The sequence below is a fragment of the Melopsittacus undulatus genome, chromosome 9 (genome assembly GCF_012275295.1).
Source record: "Melopsittacus undulatus isolate bMelUnd1 chromosome 9, bMelUnd1.mat.Z, whole genome shotgun sequence".
NCBI lineage: Eukaryota > Metazoa > Chordata > Aves > Psittaciformes > Psittaculidae > Melopsittacus > Melopsittacus undulatus.
In genome coordinates, this window is record NC_047535.1 from 283,409 (window position 1) to 302,631 (window position 19,223).

General features: G+C 65.3%; 1 protein-coding gene across 3 annotated transcripts; it reads left to right on the forward strand.

The window, feature by feature from the left end:
* The first annotated feature begins 3,445 nt into the window (after positions 1 to 3,445).
* Positions 3,446 to 18,889, forward strand: FURIN (furin, paired basic amino acid cleaving enzyme). 3 transcript variants are annotated; one of them, XM_005139536.3, is made up of 16 exons: positions 3,446 to 3,518; positions 6,151 to 6,517; positions 9,946 to 10,044; positions 11,331 to 11,426; positions 11,832 to 11,960; positions 12,208 to 12,284; positions 12,604 to 12,692; positions 12,875 to 13,047; positions 13,734 to 13,946; positions 14,660 to 14,760; positions 14,886 to 14,989; positions 15,136 to 15,253; positions 16,086 to 16,265; positions 16,364 to 16,488; positions 16,897 to 17,013; positions 17,091 to 18,889. In XM_005139536.3, the coding sequence occupies exons 2-16, from the start codon at positions 6,338 to 6,340 to the stop codon at positions 17,657 to 17,659; spliced, it is 2,370 nt and encodes a 789-aa protein (XP_005139593.1). In that variant the 5' UTR covers positions 3,446 to 3,518; positions 6,151 to 6,337; the 3' UTR covers positions 17,660 to 18,889. The 3 variants fall into 3 exon arrangements, with proteins under 3 accessions (XP_005139593.1, XP_033921852.1, XP_033921851.1); XM_034065961.1 differs by lacking the exon at positions 3,446 to 3,518 and adding an exon at positions 3,762 to 3,777; XM_034065960.1 differs by lacking the exon at positions 3,446 to 3,518 and adding an exon at positions 4,298 to 4,340.
* The last annotated feature ends 334 nt before the right edge of the window (positions 18,890 to 19,223 follow it).

Here is a 19,223-nt window from a genome sequence, read left to right on the forward strand (position 1 = left end):
CAGCGGGGTCACTTCCGGGGGCCGCCGGTGTCCGCTCCTGCGGAGCGCTGGGGCTCGGCTCTGTCCTGCAGGGGCAGCCCCGGGCACGGGCCCCGTCACGGCCGGAGGGCTCCAGCTCCGGCCCCTGCCAGGCCGGGCTCCCGGTGACCGGCGGCGCTGCCTTTGGGCCCTGGCACCCTCCCGGGTACGGGGCTGGCCCGGACACCGCGGTTCTGCCGCCGGGCACCGAGCCCTCGGCCTCACCGGGACTCCCTGGGCCGGTGGCGGAGCCGGGCTGCAGCGCTCCTGCCCAGCTCCAGCGTTCCTGCCCAGCTCCAGCGTTCCTGCCCAGCTCCAGCGCTCCTGCCGAGCTCCAGGCCCCAGGGCAGCCCCGGCACCGCCGGCACCGGGAGGCGGCGCTCTTCCCGGTGCACGGCAGCCTCTGGCCGTGCTGCGGGGCTGGGGCCGTCCCGGCGCTCCCGGTGCTGGCAGCGGCTCCGCTGCGAGCGGGGTTTTCCGTGGGGCCCCGCGGGGCACGGCGGGGGCGGCCCCTGCTCCAGCCCCTGCTCCAGTCCCCACCCGCAGATGGGGCTTCTTGTGAAGCGCAGCAGGACTGAGTCACAGAACCGCAGCCACTGTCTGCGCCACTTCCAGCACGGGGGAAACGGCCTCCCTGCAATGGGGAATGTGGGACACGGGCCCGAGCCGTGCTCTGACCCCCGCTGCTGCTTCAGGCTGCACCAGTCTGGTGCCCTCCGGCTGCAGCATCCCTGCGGCAGCCACAGCGGCTGGCACAGCTTGGAGCTGTGTGCGGAGGGACGGGTGCCATGGGATGTGCAGGGCTCCCTGGTACCCCCGGTTTGTGGTTTGCTGTAGTAATGAGGCAACAGTCGCTATAACCCCACAGCAGCCGATGTCCCCCCCAGCCTTGCCCAGGGGTAAGCCAGAGCTTGTTCTGTGCCTCTGGCCCATGCACCCCGATGACAACCGGAGCTTCTGCTCTGCGGGAGGGTTGTCAGCATGTTCCCACCTTGTGGGTCCTGCGCCGCCATGGCAAGGAGCAAGTGTTGGCACAGGCCTCATGAGCACATCAGTTAAAGGGAGAACTGGGAGCTGCACACAAAGCACAGGGTGTCCCGTTCAGGTGAAGCCAATCCAAAGACCTGGGCAAACAGGACAATGGTTTGAGGGCCTGGTTGGGCCCTGTGACTGCAAGGCCTTGGAGGCTGCGGAGAGAGGTGGCCCATGGCCTGTGATGTGTCTGCTCTGCCAATGGCACATTGTCCTGGGCTGCTGGCTCCATTGCAGCACTGGGGTGTCCTGGAGCTGACCTGCCCTTACCAGGTGCCTGGGGATGTGGCAGGAGCTCCTCTCCCCAGTGCAGCACCGCTGCCATGTCCCAGAGCAGGGATGTAGATAAGGTCCCTGAAGTGCCTGAGCTGCAGTGTTTGTGTCTGCAGCTGCAGCACAGCACAAGGTCAGCCCCAGTCCCTGCGCTGATGTTGTGTCTGGGAGCGTGGCCACGGGGCCCTGCGGAGCGCAGCTCCTGGTGCAGGCACAGCAGTGCCAGCTCCATGCACTGGGACCTTTCCAGGAGCCTGCTCAGAGCTTCCAGTGGTGAGGAGAGGACAGGGGCTCCCAGGAAAGTGGCCTCAGCTTCGAGGGACAGCACAGGCAAGTGCAGGGAGCAGGGCTGGGAAGTGTTTGCAGCATGAGCATGGGGTTGCTGTGCTCCAGCTGAACATTCAGGTACTGGTCTGGTCCCTCTGGGTGTCCCCTGCCTGCCCTGTGCCCATTCCTTGGGTTTCTCTACTGTTCGTGAGGATCTCCTGCCCTTCCTCCACTGTGTTCCCCAGTCTTCCTCCTGGGCGGTGGGGGCTCTGCAGGCAGAGCTGCAGCCCCAGTGCTGCTCTGCTGTGGGGCAGATGGGTGGTTGCATCCCTGTGGGAGCTTGTGCAGCCTCTGCAGCCCAAGAGCCAAAACCTGACCTGTTTTCTGCATGGAAGTAGGTGTGCATTGATCGGGCTGCTGCTGTGCCACACCAGGGTGTGCTTGGCGTGGAGGAGCATGGGGGTCTCCCCCCAGCCCTGCTCTCTGTGCCTGTGTGGGCTCCTGGGGATGCTGCGGGAATCACCTGCAGGCTGACCCTGCACAGAGCTGCCTGTGAGCTGGGACCCACTGCACAGAGCACTGATGGCTCCAAGCGAGGTCAGTCAAGTGTCCAAGAGGCGGTTCGTGCTGCAGTAGCCACATAGGCACAGCTGAGAGAGGTGGGAGCATTAGGGTGTGGGGGGAAGCAGCTCTGCTCAGATTCAGCCCAATGGCCCTGGGAGGTTGCTGGGGAAGCAGATCCCATCCGTGTTGTGGCTTTGTGACAGGCTGAGAGCTGGGCTGGGGCAGCCTGGGCAAGAGAAGGCTCCTGAAGGGGAGACCTGAGAACAGCTCCAGTGCCTGAAGGGGCTGCAGGAAACCTGGAGAGGGGCTTGGAACAAGGGATGTAGGGACAGGCCAAGGGGAATGGCTTGAACCTGCCCAAGAGAGGGGAGACTGAGCTGAGCTCTGAGGCAGAAGCTGTTCCCTGGGAGGGTGCTGAGGCGCTGGCACAGGGTGCTCAGAGCAGCTGTGGCTGCCCCATCCCTGGCAGTGCTCAAGGCCAGGTTGGACACAGGGGCTTGGAGCAGCTGCTCCAGTGGAAGGGGTTGGAGCTGGAGGAGCTTTAAGGTTCCTCCCAACTCGAACCAGGCTGGGATTCTAGGATTGGTACCATGGCCCAGTGCTCCTCAGCCACAGGTGTTGTCTCTGGCAGGGCTCTTGGGTCAGCAGTGGGTCCAAAGCTGGTTTATGTAAGAGAGGTTCTTCCTGCCTGCCTGCCCCGTGGCATCGAGATAAGCCCCGTGGTGACAAGGGCCCTTTGTCAGCTCCTCTCTGCAGTGACATGTCACTGCCTCAGGCACAGCGGCTGTCACCTGCCTGGGCACACCAGTGCCTGACCTGGACATCCGGCAGTGGGTGCTGGGGAGGGCACAGGGGCGCAGTTCCACCCCCCCGCCAGCCGGACCTGCCCCTGACACATATAACTCCGTGGGGCACTCTGGGGTCAGCTGCACATCCAGGAGCCGGCCTGGGCTCTCCAGCTGACCAGAGTGGTGAGTGCTGTATGTCCGTGGGGTGTTGCATTAGGGTTAGGGGGCTGTCTGGTGGGACCGTGCTCCTACAGGCTGGGCCTGGAGTGCTGTGACCCTCATGGCCAGTGGTCCTGGGGCCATACACTGGGGTCAGCCCATGCTGAGTGGCTGCCCCAGCGCAAGGCTGCTGCCAGGTTAAACACAGGCAGGTTTTGCACAGAAACCTGCCCTGTGCCAGATTTTCTGGGCTGTTCTCAGCATCTCAGTTACCAAGGTGACTGTTTCCTGTGCGATTGCTAATGCTTCATGATCTCCATCATGATATCCGAGTGACTTCCTTTTCTCTGTGAGGAGCCGTAGGACCTGCTCCTTCCCGGGGCTGCCCAGACGCCTTCAGAGCTGCGGAGCATCCAGGTCAGTTTGGGTTCTGCTGCTTTTCCTTTCTGTGCCTGACCTGGTTTTTGTACTGCCCCAGCCACGATGCTGTGGACAGGGGTGTGTTGTATGTGTGGAACGGCCGAAGCTGGGATGAGCCCCTTCACTCCTCACCTCTCCTCCTTGTGGGAACCCTCTCCTGAAACGGGGCTCATGGGTTTCCCGGTGTCGCTGGTTCCAGAGCCCTCGCTCGGCGGGGCCGGGACCCCGCGTACATGGGGTGATCCCATCGGTACCGGTGAGGAGCGCGGTGCCCTGGCGCCGGACCGGACCGGACCGGGTCAGCTCGTGCCCCGCGCCGCAGAGCCCCCGGTGTGCGCAGCACCGGCACGGGGGGGCGCGGGGGGGCTCCGGGCGCCTCACCCTGCCCGGAGCCGGGGCCCGCGGGGCTCTGGGCGCTCCCGGGGCCGGTCCAGGCCTCTCGCCCGGCGGCAGGGACGGCCCCAGGGGACCGGCGGTGCGGGGCCGGTGCCGTTCCAGGGTGGGTCTGTCCGCGCGGGGCGAGCGGCTCCGGTTCTCGCAGTGCCCCGGGAGGGGGGGGGCGGGCGGCGGTGACGGCATCCGGCGGCGCCCGGCGGAGCGGCGGCCGCGCCGGGGCCGGGGCCGGGGCCGAGCGGAGCGGAGCGGGGCCGGGCGGGGCGGGGCGGCGCTGACAGCTGCTCGGCGTAAACAAGCGGCCCCGCGGCCCCTGCCTGGGCCGGGCCCCGCTCCGGGGCGGGCGCTCCGGGCGCCCCGCGGAGTGACGCGGCGCCGCCGACAGACGGGCCCGGCCGCCGGCGGGACGGGAGCGCGCAGGCCGCGGTGAGGGCACCGGCGCTTTGACAGCTGCGGCGGCCGCGGCCGGGACGGGCTCGGAGGGCGGCGGGGCCGGGGCGGGCGGCGGCGGCCGCGGGGGGGGGACGGGTGCGCGCTGGGGCTGTCGGAGGCACCGAGCGGAGCCGCGGCCGGGAACGGACCAGGCCTCGTCCCGGGGCGCCCACGGGCCCGCCCGGCCCCGCCGCCCCGCACGCACCCGAGGCTCTGCCGGTCCGTGGGCCTCGGCCCCGGGCGGCCCTCGGTGTCCATCGGTGCCGGAAGGACCCCGGGCTCTGCCCCGCGTGTGCCGGTGCGGTCAGCACTGAGCTGTCCGTGGGGCTGCGGAGCGGGGAGCGCGGACCGGAACCGGGGGTCCTGTGTCCGCTCAGCCCCCGCCGGGCTGCTGCCCTGCTCTGCCCGTACCGGGGCCGCTCCCTCCTCGCGTTCCGGGGCACGAGGCCCGAGCTCCGCCGCTGGGGCAGCAGGACCGCCGGGGACTGCGGGGCTGTGCTGGGGGCACCTGGAGGGCTCAGCTGGGGGCACCTCGGGGGCTGTGCTGGGGGCACCCCGGGGGCTGTGCTGGGGGCACCTGGAGGGCTGTGCTGGGGGCACCTCGGGGGCTGTGCTGGGGGCACCTGGAGAGCTGTGCTGGGGGCACCTGGAGGGCTGTGCTGGGGGCACCTCCGGGGCTGTGCTGGGGGCACCCCGAGGTCCGGGCTCCGCGCCCGCCGCTGGGCCCCGCTGCTGCCGGCTCCCCACGTGCGAGCGGGAGGCTCCCGGCTCCGGGGCCGGCACAGCAGAGGAGGGTGCCCGCAGGGAGCTATGGGGGTGAGGAGCTGGCAGCGGCACCGGCCGGGGCAGGCAGTGTCCCTTGTGCTGTGCTGGGTGCGCTTCCCGCTTGTGCAGTGGCTTTCTCCTCTCCATGAGGGCTTTGGGAATGTTTCCCGCTGGAAACTATGATTTGGGCCCCGGCTCGGTCTGGGACCCGGGGCTCCCGTCCCGCCGCTGGTGGTGCTCGTGGCTCCGGGTGCCTGCGCTGCCGATGGGGAGCCCTGAACCGCGGCACTGTGTGAGCTGCGGCCGGGGCTCAGGCACTGCCAGGGCTGCTCTCCTCGCAGTGCCGCAGGCTCCTGCTCCCGAGCTCCTGTGGGCACTGCTGCCTCTCACCCTTCCTGTCCCTGAAACATGACCGGGTACTACAGTGTCCCTGTGGGGCTCACGCTTCATGCGCTGTGTGGGTTGCTCCCTGCTCTGCTTCCCACCTGCCTCCCAGCTTCTTTCTTGTCCTTGCTCTCTGGCATGGTGTGAGCTGTCCCCAGGCCCTGGTTTGTACGGGAGGTGATGGTGTGCCCCTTTTCCTTGTGGCTGTGCCAGTTTCCTCTCTGTTGTGGAGATGAGTCACACCAGTGTCACCGTGTTGTGCTCCAGAGGAAGGGCAGAGCTGAGCTGCTGACGGTGACAGGCAGCACAGCACTAGGTGCTGCTACCAGCAGCGACGGCTCTGCCCACCAGAGAGCAGGGACTTGCCCTCCCAGTGTCTCTCATTTAGCTGGGCTTCCTCACACAGTGTATGGGGGCATCTCCTTTGGCCTCTTTTGGGACTGGAGAAGCTGCTTGTAGGCACAGAGCATAAGTACACATTGGGCAATAGGCAGAGTAAACAGCAGCTCTGCACCCGGGGGCACCCTGCAGATCCAGTGCCATGGCTCCTCACAGCCCCGTGTCCTGGTGGCCACCCGTGTGCCCAGGGCCCTTTGCCTGCCCCAGGCTTGAGGAGAGGCACCCAGGGCCTGACCCCCCTTCCATCTCTCTGCAGATCCTGCTGCTGTCCCAGGCTGTCTGTTCCAGCTGCTGTGGGCTCATCCCCATGTGCGCTCTGGCTGAGCGGGTACCAGTGGGGCAGAGAGGTCGGTGTGCCCCGGGCTGCTGAAGCAGGGAGGCCGCTGGACCCCTCCACTCCTGGGACCCTCCTGCTCCCCACCTCGAGGAGCCCCGATACTCTGATGGATCTGAGGCCCTGCTCGCTGCTCCTGCTCTGGACTCTGGTGCTTGCCCTCGCTCTCCTGGCGCAGGAGGTGCTGGCCCAGCGTATTTACACCAACACGTGGGCCGTGCTCGTCCCTGCGGGGCCACAGGAGGCTGACAGGCTGGCCAGGAAGCATGGATTCCTCAACCTGGGCCTGGTAAGTCCTCTGCTTCCCTTTCCCTGTGGAAGTGGTTTGCTCTGCCATGATCCGGGTGGATTCTGGGCTCAGTTTGGAGCTAGCTTGGGGCAGCACTACCACTGCATTTGTGCTCAGCTGCTGCAGCATCCGCTGTGTTGAGTCAAGGGTGGTCAACAGCTGGATGGAGCCAGGATCTCTCCCTGCCACTGGGGCAGTCTGGTGGCACTGCACGACATGGCACGTTCTGCCTGCTGGAGCAGGAAGGAGGGAAAACCCATCCCAGCATGAAAACATCAGGAGTGCTGTGGGTTGGTGCAGGAGGGGAGTGTTCCTGCTTCCTGACTGAGGTGTCTGCAGGTCCCTGCCGCTCTCAGTATTCCCTGTGCTCAGCCAGGGATGGGGCAGCGCTGCTGGCTGTGCTGGGGCTGTCACTCTTTGGCACCAGGGTGGGGAGAATGGGGTGATGGCAAAGGAGCAGGGGTCCCTGGGCTTGTCCCCAGCATGAGGAGCTTCACAGTGCTCTGCTCCCGGCAGCCTTGGCAAGGCCCAGCTCCCCAGTGCTGCTCCTGGCAGCCCTTTCCCTGGCTGGCTGCATGTGTGCACTTGGCACAGCCTGACCCATGGAGCTTTCCATCCTGTGCCATGGGCAGGGCGCTGGCTCTGGGCTGGCAGCAGGTGGGGGCTTTGCGGATGGAGCTGGTACCAGCATGGCTGCTGTGACCAAGGAGTGGGGCAGGGGGATGCCATGGGATTGGGTGCAGCAGGGCTGGCCCAGAGGGACACCCAGGCCCCTGCACAGGCACGAGGAGCTGCCAGGGCGCTGCTCCGGTGAGGTGAGGCTGTGAGGCTGTGCCAGTGCCCTCGGGCTGCCTGCGTGCCCGGGGGCTGCTGCCCTGGGACAGGACACTGCCCTCGCACTGGGCTGGCGGCTCCAGGAAGGAAGCCATGGGAGCAATCCCAGAGGATATTGCACAAGCAATGGCTGTGGTGTCAGGACCTCGCTGTGAGCAGCGGCCTCGAGCCCTGACGTGTGGAGGTGATGGCTGCTGCTGCCGGTGGCTGCCTTGTGCTGCTGCTCCCAATGTGATGGGCACACAGCTCTGAGGACGGGATCCTGAGTCCTCTGAGGCTCGTGCCAGAGGAGGGAGCTCTGCAGGGGCTGGGGCCAGGCCTCACTTGGGTGTCTGCTGCAGGGCAATGGGACAGCTTCACACACGTGCTGTCTGCATGGAAGTGTCTTAGAGCAGTATCAGGGCAAAGGATGTGCTGGGCCCAGGTCACTGCTGTGCAGAAGGCACCAGGAGAGCAGCCCAGGATGTGTCCTGCGGGGCCAGGTCTGTGCTGAGCTCCCTGAGAGCGGGAGCAGGGCTGAGCTGCCCCCAGCTGTGGTGTCCCCGGGCCAGGGGCACCAGGCTCTGTGGCCGTGTCCCTGCTGGCACTGGGCTACAGTGCAGAGCTGTGCAGGGCCCCACAGCTCGGCAGGGAACACAGGCCTGTTGGGGTCTGTCCCCATGAGCTGTGGGGGCTCAGTGCCAGCTCTGCCCTCACCTCTTCCCTGTGCTGTTGGTGCTGTGGCCAGAGGCTGGCACCCCTGCCCCTGCTCCCAGGCTGCCAGCGGAGCAGCGGCAAGGCAGAGCCCTGCAGGCTGCAGTGGTTCAGGCTGGGGCAGGAGCTGCTGGTCTGGGCACGTTTTCCCCCGTTCCGGAGCCCATCCCGGTGTGTGTGTTGCAGGATGAGGCTGGGCTGGCTCCAGCAGCGCAGTCCTGCAGAGGGGCCGTGGCAGCCTGGCAGGAAGAGCAGGAATGGAAGGAGCCACAGTTCCCCTCCTGGAGGGTTTCTGGGCTGCTGTTCCTGGGGTGTGTGGCACTGGGGCAGGAGGCAGCAGCCAGGCTGGAAGGGGGGGACCGGGTGCTTCTGGCAGTGCCCCAGTGAGAGGCCCCAGGGTCCTTATCTGAGAGCATTCTGTCCTCAGCGTGGGGCCTGGACACTGTCCTCGGGAGTGCAGTGTCCTGGTGTCCTCCCTGCTGCTCACTGCCTGCGGAGCTGGGCTGGGCAGTGCCCTGGCCACGGTGCTCAGGCAGAGCAGTGCCAGGACCCAGAGCTGGTGGCCTGGAAGGGAACCCGAGGGGCAGTGCTGGGGTCAGAGCAGGGTCTGGCTGAGGTGGCCACAGGCTGGAGGATGGGGCAGGAGCTGTGAGCTGGCACCAGTGTCTGTAGGACTGATGCTGCCTGCCCTGGGGATGGTTCTGCCCTTGCTGAGGACACGGACTGTGGGATTAGGGTGGAACCGTGTGGGCTGGCAGGCTCCTGCTGGCTACTGTGGTGTCTGTGCAGACCTAACCCAGCCGGATGACCACAGAGCCGTGATGGGGCAGGAACAATCGCTCTCTGTCCTGCCCCCTGAGGGGTGCTGGGGGAGGGCAGCAGGCCTGCAGCTCCCTGTCCCCTCTGTCAGCCCAGTCAGAGCCTTCCTGCCTTGGCACCTGCCCGGGTGCTCTGAGCTGTGTGTCCCAGGCCATGCTGGGGACACCATGTGCTGCAGGGCAGGAGCAGGACTGGGGAGCACACCCCCATGTGCTGGGGAGCCAACGCGATCTGTGGTTCCCTGGATAACACCAGAGGCTGAGGGTTATTGCCATGCTGCACTGGGGTCCTGCCTGCAGCACTGCCCAGGGATCATGGCTGCAGGGGGCAAGGTGGGCACTCAGCCCCTTGGCTGCACTGTGTGCTGCTGCTGAGCCCTGTGCAGGGCTGGGTCACCACAGCCCAGCCCCAGACGTGCGGGACAGGGTCAGGAAATGACAGCACTGGAGAGGGTTTGGGGTTAAAAATAACCCTCTGGTGGCTGCAGGGCCTGGCCCAGCCCCAGTGCCTGTGCACAGAGCTCGGGGGTGCCCCACAGTGCCTGCCTGGCAGCTGCCCCACTGCCTGTGCCCGCAATTGGCCCCACTGGAGCCGGCTCTGCCCAGCATGGAGATGGCACTGGTGGGGAGAAGGGCTGTGCTGGAGGCCTGTCCAAGCCTGGTTTGGACCCTGCCTGGGGCTGCCTGCTCCCCACCAGGACCCTCCTGCAGGTTGCCCTGGGAGAGGTTGTTTTGCCCTCCTGAGGTTGGTGCTTCTCCCACACTTCCTCCCCCAGACCTGTCCCTCTGCCGCTGCCTGGGGCCCTGCCAGGGCAGCAGCTTGGTTAGACTATGTGGGGACCTGCGGGAGGCTGAGCTGGGCTCAGGCTGTGTCAGTGGCTCCATGGTCTCCCCAACTCCTTGTCCTGAGCTGCTGCAGCTTCTTCAGGACATTCTGCCCCAGGCACCCAACATAGACCCCATCAGCCACTGGAGTGGGGACCCGGCCTCCCTGTGGCTGCCACAAGCCTGGGATTGCAGGCAGGGGACAGGAATGGGGGAGACCAGCCTTTCATGTCCATCCCACTCCTTTCTCTGTTGCAGATCTTTGGTGACTATTACCACTTTCGGCACAGTGGTGTGGTGAAGCGTTCCCTCTCACCCCACCAGCCCTGGCACAGCCGTTTGGCCAGGGAACCACAGGTATGTGCATTGGGGCCATGCCTGCAGGGGCTGCCTTTGGTTCTGGGCACTTACACTGCCATGTGAGCCAGCACCGGGCACAGGATGGGTTGAGCTCTTGGCAGAGCTGGGTGGGAGCCTGTCATGTGTCTGGCAGGGGCAGGGATCAGCAGTGCCATCATCACTGGCCTGTGAGCTGCTGTGATCATAGAATCATAGAATAGTTAGGGTTGGAAAGGACCTCAAGATCATCCAGTTCCAGCCCCCCTGCCATGGGCAGGGACACCTCACACTAAAGCAGGTCACCCAAGGCTTCATCCAACCTGGTCCTGAACACTGCCAGGGATGGAGCATTCACAACTTCCCTGGGCAACCCATTCCAGTGCCTCAGCACCCTCACAGTAAAGAATTTCTTCCTTATATCCAATCTAAACTTCCCCTGTTTAAGTTTCAACCCGTTACCCCTTGTCCTGTCACTACAGTCCCTAATGAAGAATCTCTCCCCAGCATCCTTACAGGCCCCCTTCAGATACTGGAAGGCTGCTCTGAGGTCTCCATGCAGCCTTCTCTTCTCCAGGCTGAACAGCCCCAACTTTCTCAGCCTGTCTTCATACAGGAGGTGCTCCAGTCCCTGCTCATCCTCGTGGCCTCCTCTGGACTTGTTCCAACAGTTCCATGTCCTTTTTACATTGAGGACACCAGAACTGCACACAGTGCTCCTAGTGAGGGTTAGGGTTAGCGCCTCTCCAAGTGGTGCCAGGGCACGGGGCAGCCTCTGTGCTGTGAAGGGCTCTGTGCCCTCGTACGGGGACAGGGCAGTGCGGGCAGTGCTGGGTGCCGGCAGTGCTGGGTGCCGGCAGTGCTGGGTGCCAGCAGTGCTGGGTGCCGGCAGTGCTGGGTGCCGGCAGAGCTGGGTGCCAGCAGTGCTGGGTGCCGGCAGTGCTGGGTGCCAGCGTGGCACTGCGGTGGGGCTGGCAGTGCAGCAGAGCTCTGCACCCTGACCTCCATGCTCCACTGGAGCACAGCCCGGCTCGGGGCGCCTGGCACTGCTGCTTGCCATGGCTCAGCAGGGCAGGACAGGATGGGCTCTGTGGGAGCTGCAGGTGGGTGCCCAGGCTGCTGGTGTGGGAGCTGCAGGGGGGTGCCCAGGCTGCTGGTGTGGGAGCTGCAGTGGGGTGCCCAGGCTGCTGGTGTGGGGCAGGTGCCCAGGCTGCTGGTGTGGGGCAGGGGCCCAGGAGCTGCTGGTGTGGGGCAGGGGCCCGGGAGCTGCTGGCCTCACTGTGAGCCCGCTGTGTTCTCTGCCCCAGGTGCAGTGGCTGGAGCAGCAGGTGGCCAAGCGCAGGACCAAGCGAGACATGTTCATGGAACCCACGGACCCCAAGTTCCCTCAGCAGTGGTACCTGGTGAGTGCTGGGTGAGGTGGGGAGCCTGCGGTCACCACAGCACAGCCCTGGCACCCAGGAACTGCTGCCAGGCTGGCAGGGAGGAGGAGGAGGGCCTGAGGAAGCCACACTGCCCAGGGACACCCCAGGGCTCTGGCAGGGCTGAGGAGACCGGGGCTGGATATGGGAGGTGCAGCCCTTTGTGTGGCACAGGAACAGGGTCCGTGCCCGGGTATCTGCATCACTGAGCTCAGGCACAGTCTGGGGCTCAGTCTCCTTCCTCATCTGGCTGTGCCCATCCCTCTGTGCATGGGCCCGCTGGAGGGTTTCCTCATCCTCATTCCACAGCAGAGCAGGGTGAAGGCTGGGAGGGGTCTGGGCACAGCATCTGGGTGCAGTTCCTATTGCCGAGGTTTCTCTTGACAGTACAACACCAACCAGAGGGACCTGAACGTGCGTCAGGCCTGGGAGCAGGGCTACACAGGCAAGGGCATCGTAGTTTCCATCCTGGATGATGGAATTGAGAAGAACCACCCTGACCTGGAAGGCAACTATGTGAGTGAGGGGTGATGCCACAGAGCAGTGTGCCATGGGAGCCTCTGTGTGGCTGTGGCTGCCTGGTGCAACCCTGGAGCTGCATGGTGCAGGGCTTGTGCCTGCTGTGGTGGGACATGCAGGAAAGCAATGGAGGTGGGACTGGAGCTACCCCATCATTCAGCTCAGCCTCAGGGCCATGGAACACAGGGTGGTGGGGCTCTGGGGTGAAGGTGTATGGTCTCTGACTGCCAGATCTTCCTCCCAGGATCCAGGAGCGAGCTTTGATGTCAATGACCAGGACCCAGACCCACAGCCGCGCTACACACAGATGAATGATAACAGGTGAGGGCAGCAGAGCCAAGCTGCGGCAGTGGCTCAGTGCAGCACTGTCACAGGGGTGGTGGCACACTTCTGCCCCACTGAGAAAGCCCTTCCGTGCCCTTCCAGTGCAAGCATCCTTTGGGCTGCCCAGTGCCAGTGCAGGCAGTTGAGTCCTCCCTGCTCTGGAGCAGAGAGCTGATGGAGGAGCCCTGCAGGGCCCTTGTTGGCTGCATGGTCTGGGAGGACAGGAGGCAGCCTGGGTGCTGGTGCCCCTGCAGCCGCTGCTGAGCCCTGTGCTCCCCACACCCCCTGAGCACCCTTTGTCCTGTTCCTCCTGCAGGCACGGCACACGCTGCGCCGGGGAGGTGGCTGCCGTGGCCAACAACGGGATCTGCGGTGTCGGTGTCGCTTACAACGCCCGTATCGGAGGTGGGTGCAACCCTGCCCTGTGCCGAGCAGAGCCTGTGCTGGGCTCCACAGGGCCTGGTGCCGGAGGAGCGGCTGTGCCGGGGTCTGGACACTGCTGGTGGGCAGCCCTGTGAGGGCCCATGGGGCAGGGGGCACGCCAGGACCCTGTCCGGTCGCCCATGACATCTGCTCTCTGGCCCTAGGCGTGCGCATGCTGGATGGGGAGGTGACTGATGCTGTGGAGGCCCATTCCCTGGGCCTCAACCCCAACCACATCCACATCTACAGTGCCAGCTGGGGCCCGGAGGATGACGGCAAGACTGTGGATGGCCCGGCCCGGCTGGCGGAGGAGGCTTTCTTCCGTGGGGTCAGCCAGGTGAGCTGCCCTGGAATCCCTTGCTCTGCCTGCCTGGTTGTTGTCCCGGCCCTGCTGTCATGAGCTGTCTTCAGCTCATCTCCAGGATCAGGCTCTGTTGGTTTTTCCTGTTCTTCGTGTGTATGGCTCTGAGTCAGGGCTCCTCCCGTGCCCTTATCTGAGAAGTCCTGTCCTCCCTACCCTGTGCTCCTGTACAGCGCTGCACTGGGAACACGTCTCCCTGCTCTCGAAGCCCTGTGCTGGCTCCTGCCTGGTTTCATGCCAGCTGCTTTCTCTCGCTTCCTCCTGTCCTCCTCCTGCCCCCTGTGCTTTGAGCACAGCATTTGGCACTGTTGTGGTGCAGCTCCCATGGGGCAGCTGCAGATCCCACACAGACAGTCAGCCTGGAAAAGGACATCAGGGCTTGGAAGACCCTCTTCAGCAGGGCTCCTGCCACCCAGTGCTCTGGGGCAGCTGCTGCAGCCTCCCCAGAGCTGCCCCAGCACCCTCCATAGGCACAGTGGTGCTGAGGGCTGGTGCGGCCAGGCTGTGACCGGTGGCATCCTCCTGTCTCCTGTGTCCCTGCTGCATCTGCTCAGACTGCAAGAGCCCCAGGCAGGGCTGGCACCGTCCTGGTCACAGCTCCAGCCTGGGGCTGCCGGCAGCACGGTGCCACGGTGCCAGCCCTCACCCTGCTCTGTTGCCAGGGCCGAGGAGGGCTGGGCTCCATCTTTGTCTGGGCTTCCGGGAACGGGGGGCGTGAGCACGACAGCTGCAACTGCGATGGCTACACCAACAGCATCTACACACTGTCCATCAGCAGCACCACACAGTACGGTAACGTGCCCTGGTACAGCGAGGCCTGCTCCTCCACCCTTGCCACCACCTACAGCAGCGGCAACCAGAATGAGAAGCAGATTGTGAGTTGGGGCTGTTGGTGTCAGCAGTGGGGGGCTCATGGGGTGGGATGTGCCAAGATGCAGCTGCCATAGCATCCCTCTGGGAGTCGTGGTGCTGGGAGTGGGGTTGGCTCCACTCTGGCACCCTCCAGGTCACTCTCAGAGCTCGGTCTCATGAGCTGAGGGCTTCTGGAGCAGCTCTGCTCTGGAGCCAGGCTGAGAGCTGGGCTGGGGCAGCCTGGACAAGAGAAGGCTCCTGAAGGGGAGACCTGAGAGCAGCTCCAGTGCCTAAAGGGGCTGCAGGAAACCTGGAGAGGGGCTTGGGACAAGGGATGTAGGGACAGGCCAAGGGGAATGGCTTGAACCTGCCCAAGAGAGGGGAGACTGAGCTGAGCTCTGAGGCAGAAGCTGTTCCCTGTGAGGGTGCTGAGGCGCTGGCACAGGGTGCCCAGAGAAGCTGTGGCTGCCCCATCCCTGGCAGTGCTCAAGGCCAGGTTGGACACAGGGGCTTGGAGCAGCTGCTCCAGTGGAAGGGGTTGGAGCTGGAGGAGCTTTGAGGGCCCTTCCAACACAAACCACTCCATGGTTCTAAGATGATTCCATGAAACTCATGAGCTGGAGCTGGGGCTCTTCCTCACCTCCTGCAGCCCTCGTGGGGACCCCAAGCCCCTGAGCCAGCTCCATGATGTGTCTGGTGCCTGCAGCACCTCCTACCCTGGCACTGCTTCCTGCAGGTGACGACCGACCTCAGACAGAAATGCACCGAATCGCACACGGGGACATCGGCCTCAGCACCACTGGCTGCTGGCATCATTGCTCTCGCCCTTGAGGCCAAGTAAGGGCAGGCTCAGAGGGGGGCTGGGCTGGGGGTGCTGCATAGCCCCCGAGGCAGTGGTGCCATGGCACGAGCTGCCCTGTGCTGAGATGGCACCGGTGCCTGAGCCTCGTGTTCCCCTGCAGCAAGAACCTGACCTGGCGGGATATGCAGCACCTGGTGGTGCAGACCTCAAAGCCAGCTCACCTCAACGCCAACGACTGGGTCACCAACGGCGTCGGCCGCAAAGGTACCGGGGTGCTGGGAGTGGAGCAGGGGCTCCGGTTCCTGCAAGCACCGTGAGCCTGGGTGTGATGGGGCAGAGCTCCCCAGCAGCCCTGGGGCCATAGCCCTGCTGAGTGCCCTGAGACAGCACTGACCCCTCTCTGTCCACAGTCAGCCACTCCTATGGCTATGGGCTGCTGGATGCCGGCGCCATGGTGAGCCTGGCCAAGAACTGGACCACGGTGGGACCTCAGAGGAAATGCGTCATCGACGTCCTCACAGAGCCAAAGTAAGGGCTGATGAGCCCAGGAGGGCATCACCCTATGCACTGCCCTGAGCAGGAGCCAAAGGGCCTCTGGGTCCGGGGCCATGGCTGGGGAGGATCTCCAGGGCTGAGCTGCCCCAGGAGCTTGGATCATGCTGGGAGCGCCTGGGGAGGGCTGGTGCAGAGCCTTCAGCTGCTGAGCCTGCCTGCTCTGCTGGGCTGTGCTGTGTGCTGCGGTTTGGGAGCAGCCAGCACGAGTCATCCCAGACACACAGGAGCTTTTCAGGGGTCAGACAGAAGCTCTTTCTACTCCTGCTTGGCCACTGCTGCCGCAGCACAACATGTGCCGAGGCTCATGGGCAGCCCCCAGGGGCTCAGAGCACGGAGGGAGCTGGGGCTGGGTCCTGCTTGTGCCTGTGTCCTCCCCTGTCCGGAGCCAGCACTGTTTGTGACCAGCATCCTGCCTGGTGTCAGCACTGACCCTATGGGCGGCTGCAGGAGATGGCTGCACATGAGCAGCGGGATGGGGATGGCTGTGCCTGTCCCGTCCCTGGCCACACTGGGCAGGGTGTAGCTGGCCTGGCAGCAGGCAAAGAAAGGGCCCATTGAGGGCTGGTGTGGAGCAGTGCCTGGGGAGGCGGCAGCAGGCAGCACACGCCTGGCAGAACAAACCCCACCATGCAGGTCCCTCTGCCTGCACCAGGGATGGGCAGGAGGCACCAGCAGCTGGTGCTGGGTTCATTCCTGCTCCAGCCACCCTGGGGCAGCTGCCAGGCCTGGCAGGAGGGATCGTACCAAGGACACCTTGTCAAGGGTCCCAGGCTGGGACTGGACTCACTCTTGCTGCCCTCACCAGGGACATCGGGAAGCGCCTGGAGGTGCGGAGGAAGGTGGACGCCTGCCTGGGGAAAGCCAACTACATCAGCCGGCTGGAGCACGCACAGGCGCGCCTGACCCTGTCCTACAACCGGCGCGGGGACCTGGCCATCCACCTCGTCAGCCCCATGGGCACTCGTTCCACCCTCCTGGCTGCCAGGTTTGTGCTGGGCTCCCCTGGGGAGGCCCGAAGCTCAGCTGGCCCCACTCGGTTTGTGGGATGTGGGCACCCAGCTCTCACGCTCCCATCTTGCCCAGGCCCCACGACTTCTCGGCTGATGGCTTCAATGACTGGGCCTTCATGACAACACACTCGTGGGATGAGGACCCCTCTGGGGAATGGGTGCTGGAGATCGAGAACACCAGCGATGCCAACAACTATGGTAGGGCTGGGCTGGCTCGAGCCCCACTGCTGCCTCCCTCCGAGCCTGGGATGAGGGTGGGAGCACCACGGACACCCAATGTCCCCCCAGCACTCCTGAGCTGTGGGTGCAGTGACACTTGGGTGCTTTGCAGTGACCTGGGGAGAGGCTGGAGCTGGGCACATGGGAGGAGATGCTGTGGCTTGGGGCTGGTGGTGGGGCCTGAGGTGGCAGGTTCTCCCCATGCTGGGTGGCCTGGCCCTGCCCCACAGCAGTCCTGTGCCCAGGCCTTGCTGCATGCTGGGGGCTCTCCCAGGAGCACAGCCCTGCGGTCCTTTGGCAGCCCATGGAGGGGACCAGTGCAAACCCCCTCCGTGTGCCTGCCCTGAGCGTGGGCACATCAGAGGTCCTCACCCCATATCCTTGCAGGCACATTGACCAAGTTCACGCTGGTGCTGTACGGGACGGCCACTGACTCCCCCAGCCTCTCCAACCAGCTGGAGAACAGCGGCTGCAAGACCTTGACCCCCAGCCAGACCTGTGTGGGTGAGTGTGGGGCTGGTGGGGAGGGGATGTGGGGCACAGCTGGCTCCCAGCCCGCACTGACGCTGCCTGCCCCACAGTCTGCGAGGAGGGTTACTACCTGCACCAGAAGAGCTGCCTGAAGCATTGCCCTCCCGGCTTCGCGCCCGGCGTCCAGAGCACACACTATGAGCTGGAGAACAGCGTGGAGCCCATCGCCCCACACCTCTGCCTGCCCTGCCACAGCTCCTGCGCCACCTGCACCGGTCCCGGCCCCAACCAGTGCCTGACCTGCCCCGCGCACTCCCACTTCAGCAGCCTGGACCTCTCCTGCTCCCACCAGACGCAGAGCAGCCGCGCGTCCCCTGCCCTGGCAGAGGGCGAGGGGCTGGCCGAGGCTCCCCCTCCCACCAACCTGCCCGTCCTCATCGCCAGCCTCAGCTGCGTCCTCATCGTCGTCATCTTTGTCACCATCTTCTTGGTGCTGCAGGCGCGCTCAGGCTTCAGCCTGCGGGGCGTGAAGGTCTATGCCCTGGACAGTGGCATCATCTCCTACAAGGGGCTCCCCTCTGACATCTGGCAGGAGGAGGGCCCCTCTGAGTCAGACGGTGAGGACACCGAGGCCCACAGCGAGAGGACTGCCTTCATCAGAGACCAAAGTGCCCTTTGATGAGCCCTCCCGCCCCTCCCTCCTCCCTGCCCAGCACCGTGGGGTAGGCGAGGCTGAGGGGTCCTGGACTCTGCCCCTGTCCCCGTCCCACACCACAGCAGCCCGGGGCTCCCACCCACCGGCACTGTCCCTTGCCCTGGCCTGGGCAGCCGGGCACAGCCCAACCGGCACCGTCCCCAGCTCGGCACCTTCCTGGTCTGGCTCCATCTGTCTCTGCCCGTGTCCATCCTGACCCTGTGCTGGGATGTGTGGTGGTGGCAGGGTCACTGCCTGGCCCTGTCCCCTGCCCAGATGGTGGCTGTTGCTGGGGGTCACATGTGTCCCCCCGGGTGGGCAGTGTGTGAGTCCCGGGGTTGTCACTGCTCAGGCTGGGCTGCCCAGGGAGGGCTCTGCCCCACAGCATCCCCTGCCACCCTCAGCACCCATCTGCGTCCCTGGCTCTGCCCACTGCATCCCGGCTCCCCACCGAGGGCCTGTCTGCCTCCACCCGTGCCCTTCAACAGCAATAATGGGCAGGCCTCGGCCGCTGCTGCCTGCTTGCCCGCTGCCTGCCCGTCCCCGCGGCTGCCTGCAGCGCGGACAGGAGCCCCTGCCCCAGGGAGCATGGGGCAGCGCCTTGTGCCCATGGCTCATTGTGCCCATGGCTCATTGTGCTCATGGCTCATTGTGCCCGTGGCTCATTGTGCCCATGGCTCATTGTGCCCATGGCTCAGCGCTGCAGCTTGGGCAGGGACCCCCGCGCAGCCCCTGCTCTGCGCCTGTTTGCCCCTGGGCAGGGCTGTACGGGTGCCGGCCAGGGCAGTCTGGCAGCGCCTGGCTCTGCCTGCACCCTGCCTGCGCTGGGCAGAGCCTGGCGTCCCCTGCCCCTCGACGTGCCTTGCCCCCACTTGGTGACAATCCGTTCTGCTCCCTGCTGGAGCCCCTGCCCGGCACCGCCTGCCCCCACCGCCCCTTCCCCGCAGGCTGGGGCTGTGCCACGAGCCCCTCTGCCGCCCGCACACCGGGGCCGTGGCACGGCCTGTGCCCATGGCCATGGCCGCTGCAGCCAGGACGGAGCCGCCGGCTGGGGGCCACAGGACTATTTTTCTATAATAACTTTTTGGTGCACAGTAATTTTTTCTTGTAATTTAATCAGCCGGGAGCTGCCTCCTGAGCCTGTTTTTAATTTAATGGATGTGGATATAACGCTAGAGAGACTGAGTTATTAAATGTTCAGAACTATGCAAACCAGCTCAGCTGCCTGTGCTCTGTGTGCCGAGGCCCCAGGTAGCCCTGGGATGTCACAGGAGGGTCCTGGGCACTGCCTGCAGCAGGCACTGAGCTGGGATGTGCAGGGAGCTGCTCAGGGGCTTCCAGGGCCGCATCCCCCCATGGCCAGGGCAGAGAAGTGCCCCGAGAGGAGGAAACCCCCCAAGCCTGGGCTGTGAGCAGGGGCTGCTGCCTGGGGACTGGGGGGATCAGCCCCTGCCCTGAGCAATGGGAGCAGCTGCTTGTCCGGAACCCACAGAGCTAATTCGAAGTGCGGCTGCAGTGACCGGGGGTGTGGGAAGAGCCTGAGGAGCCC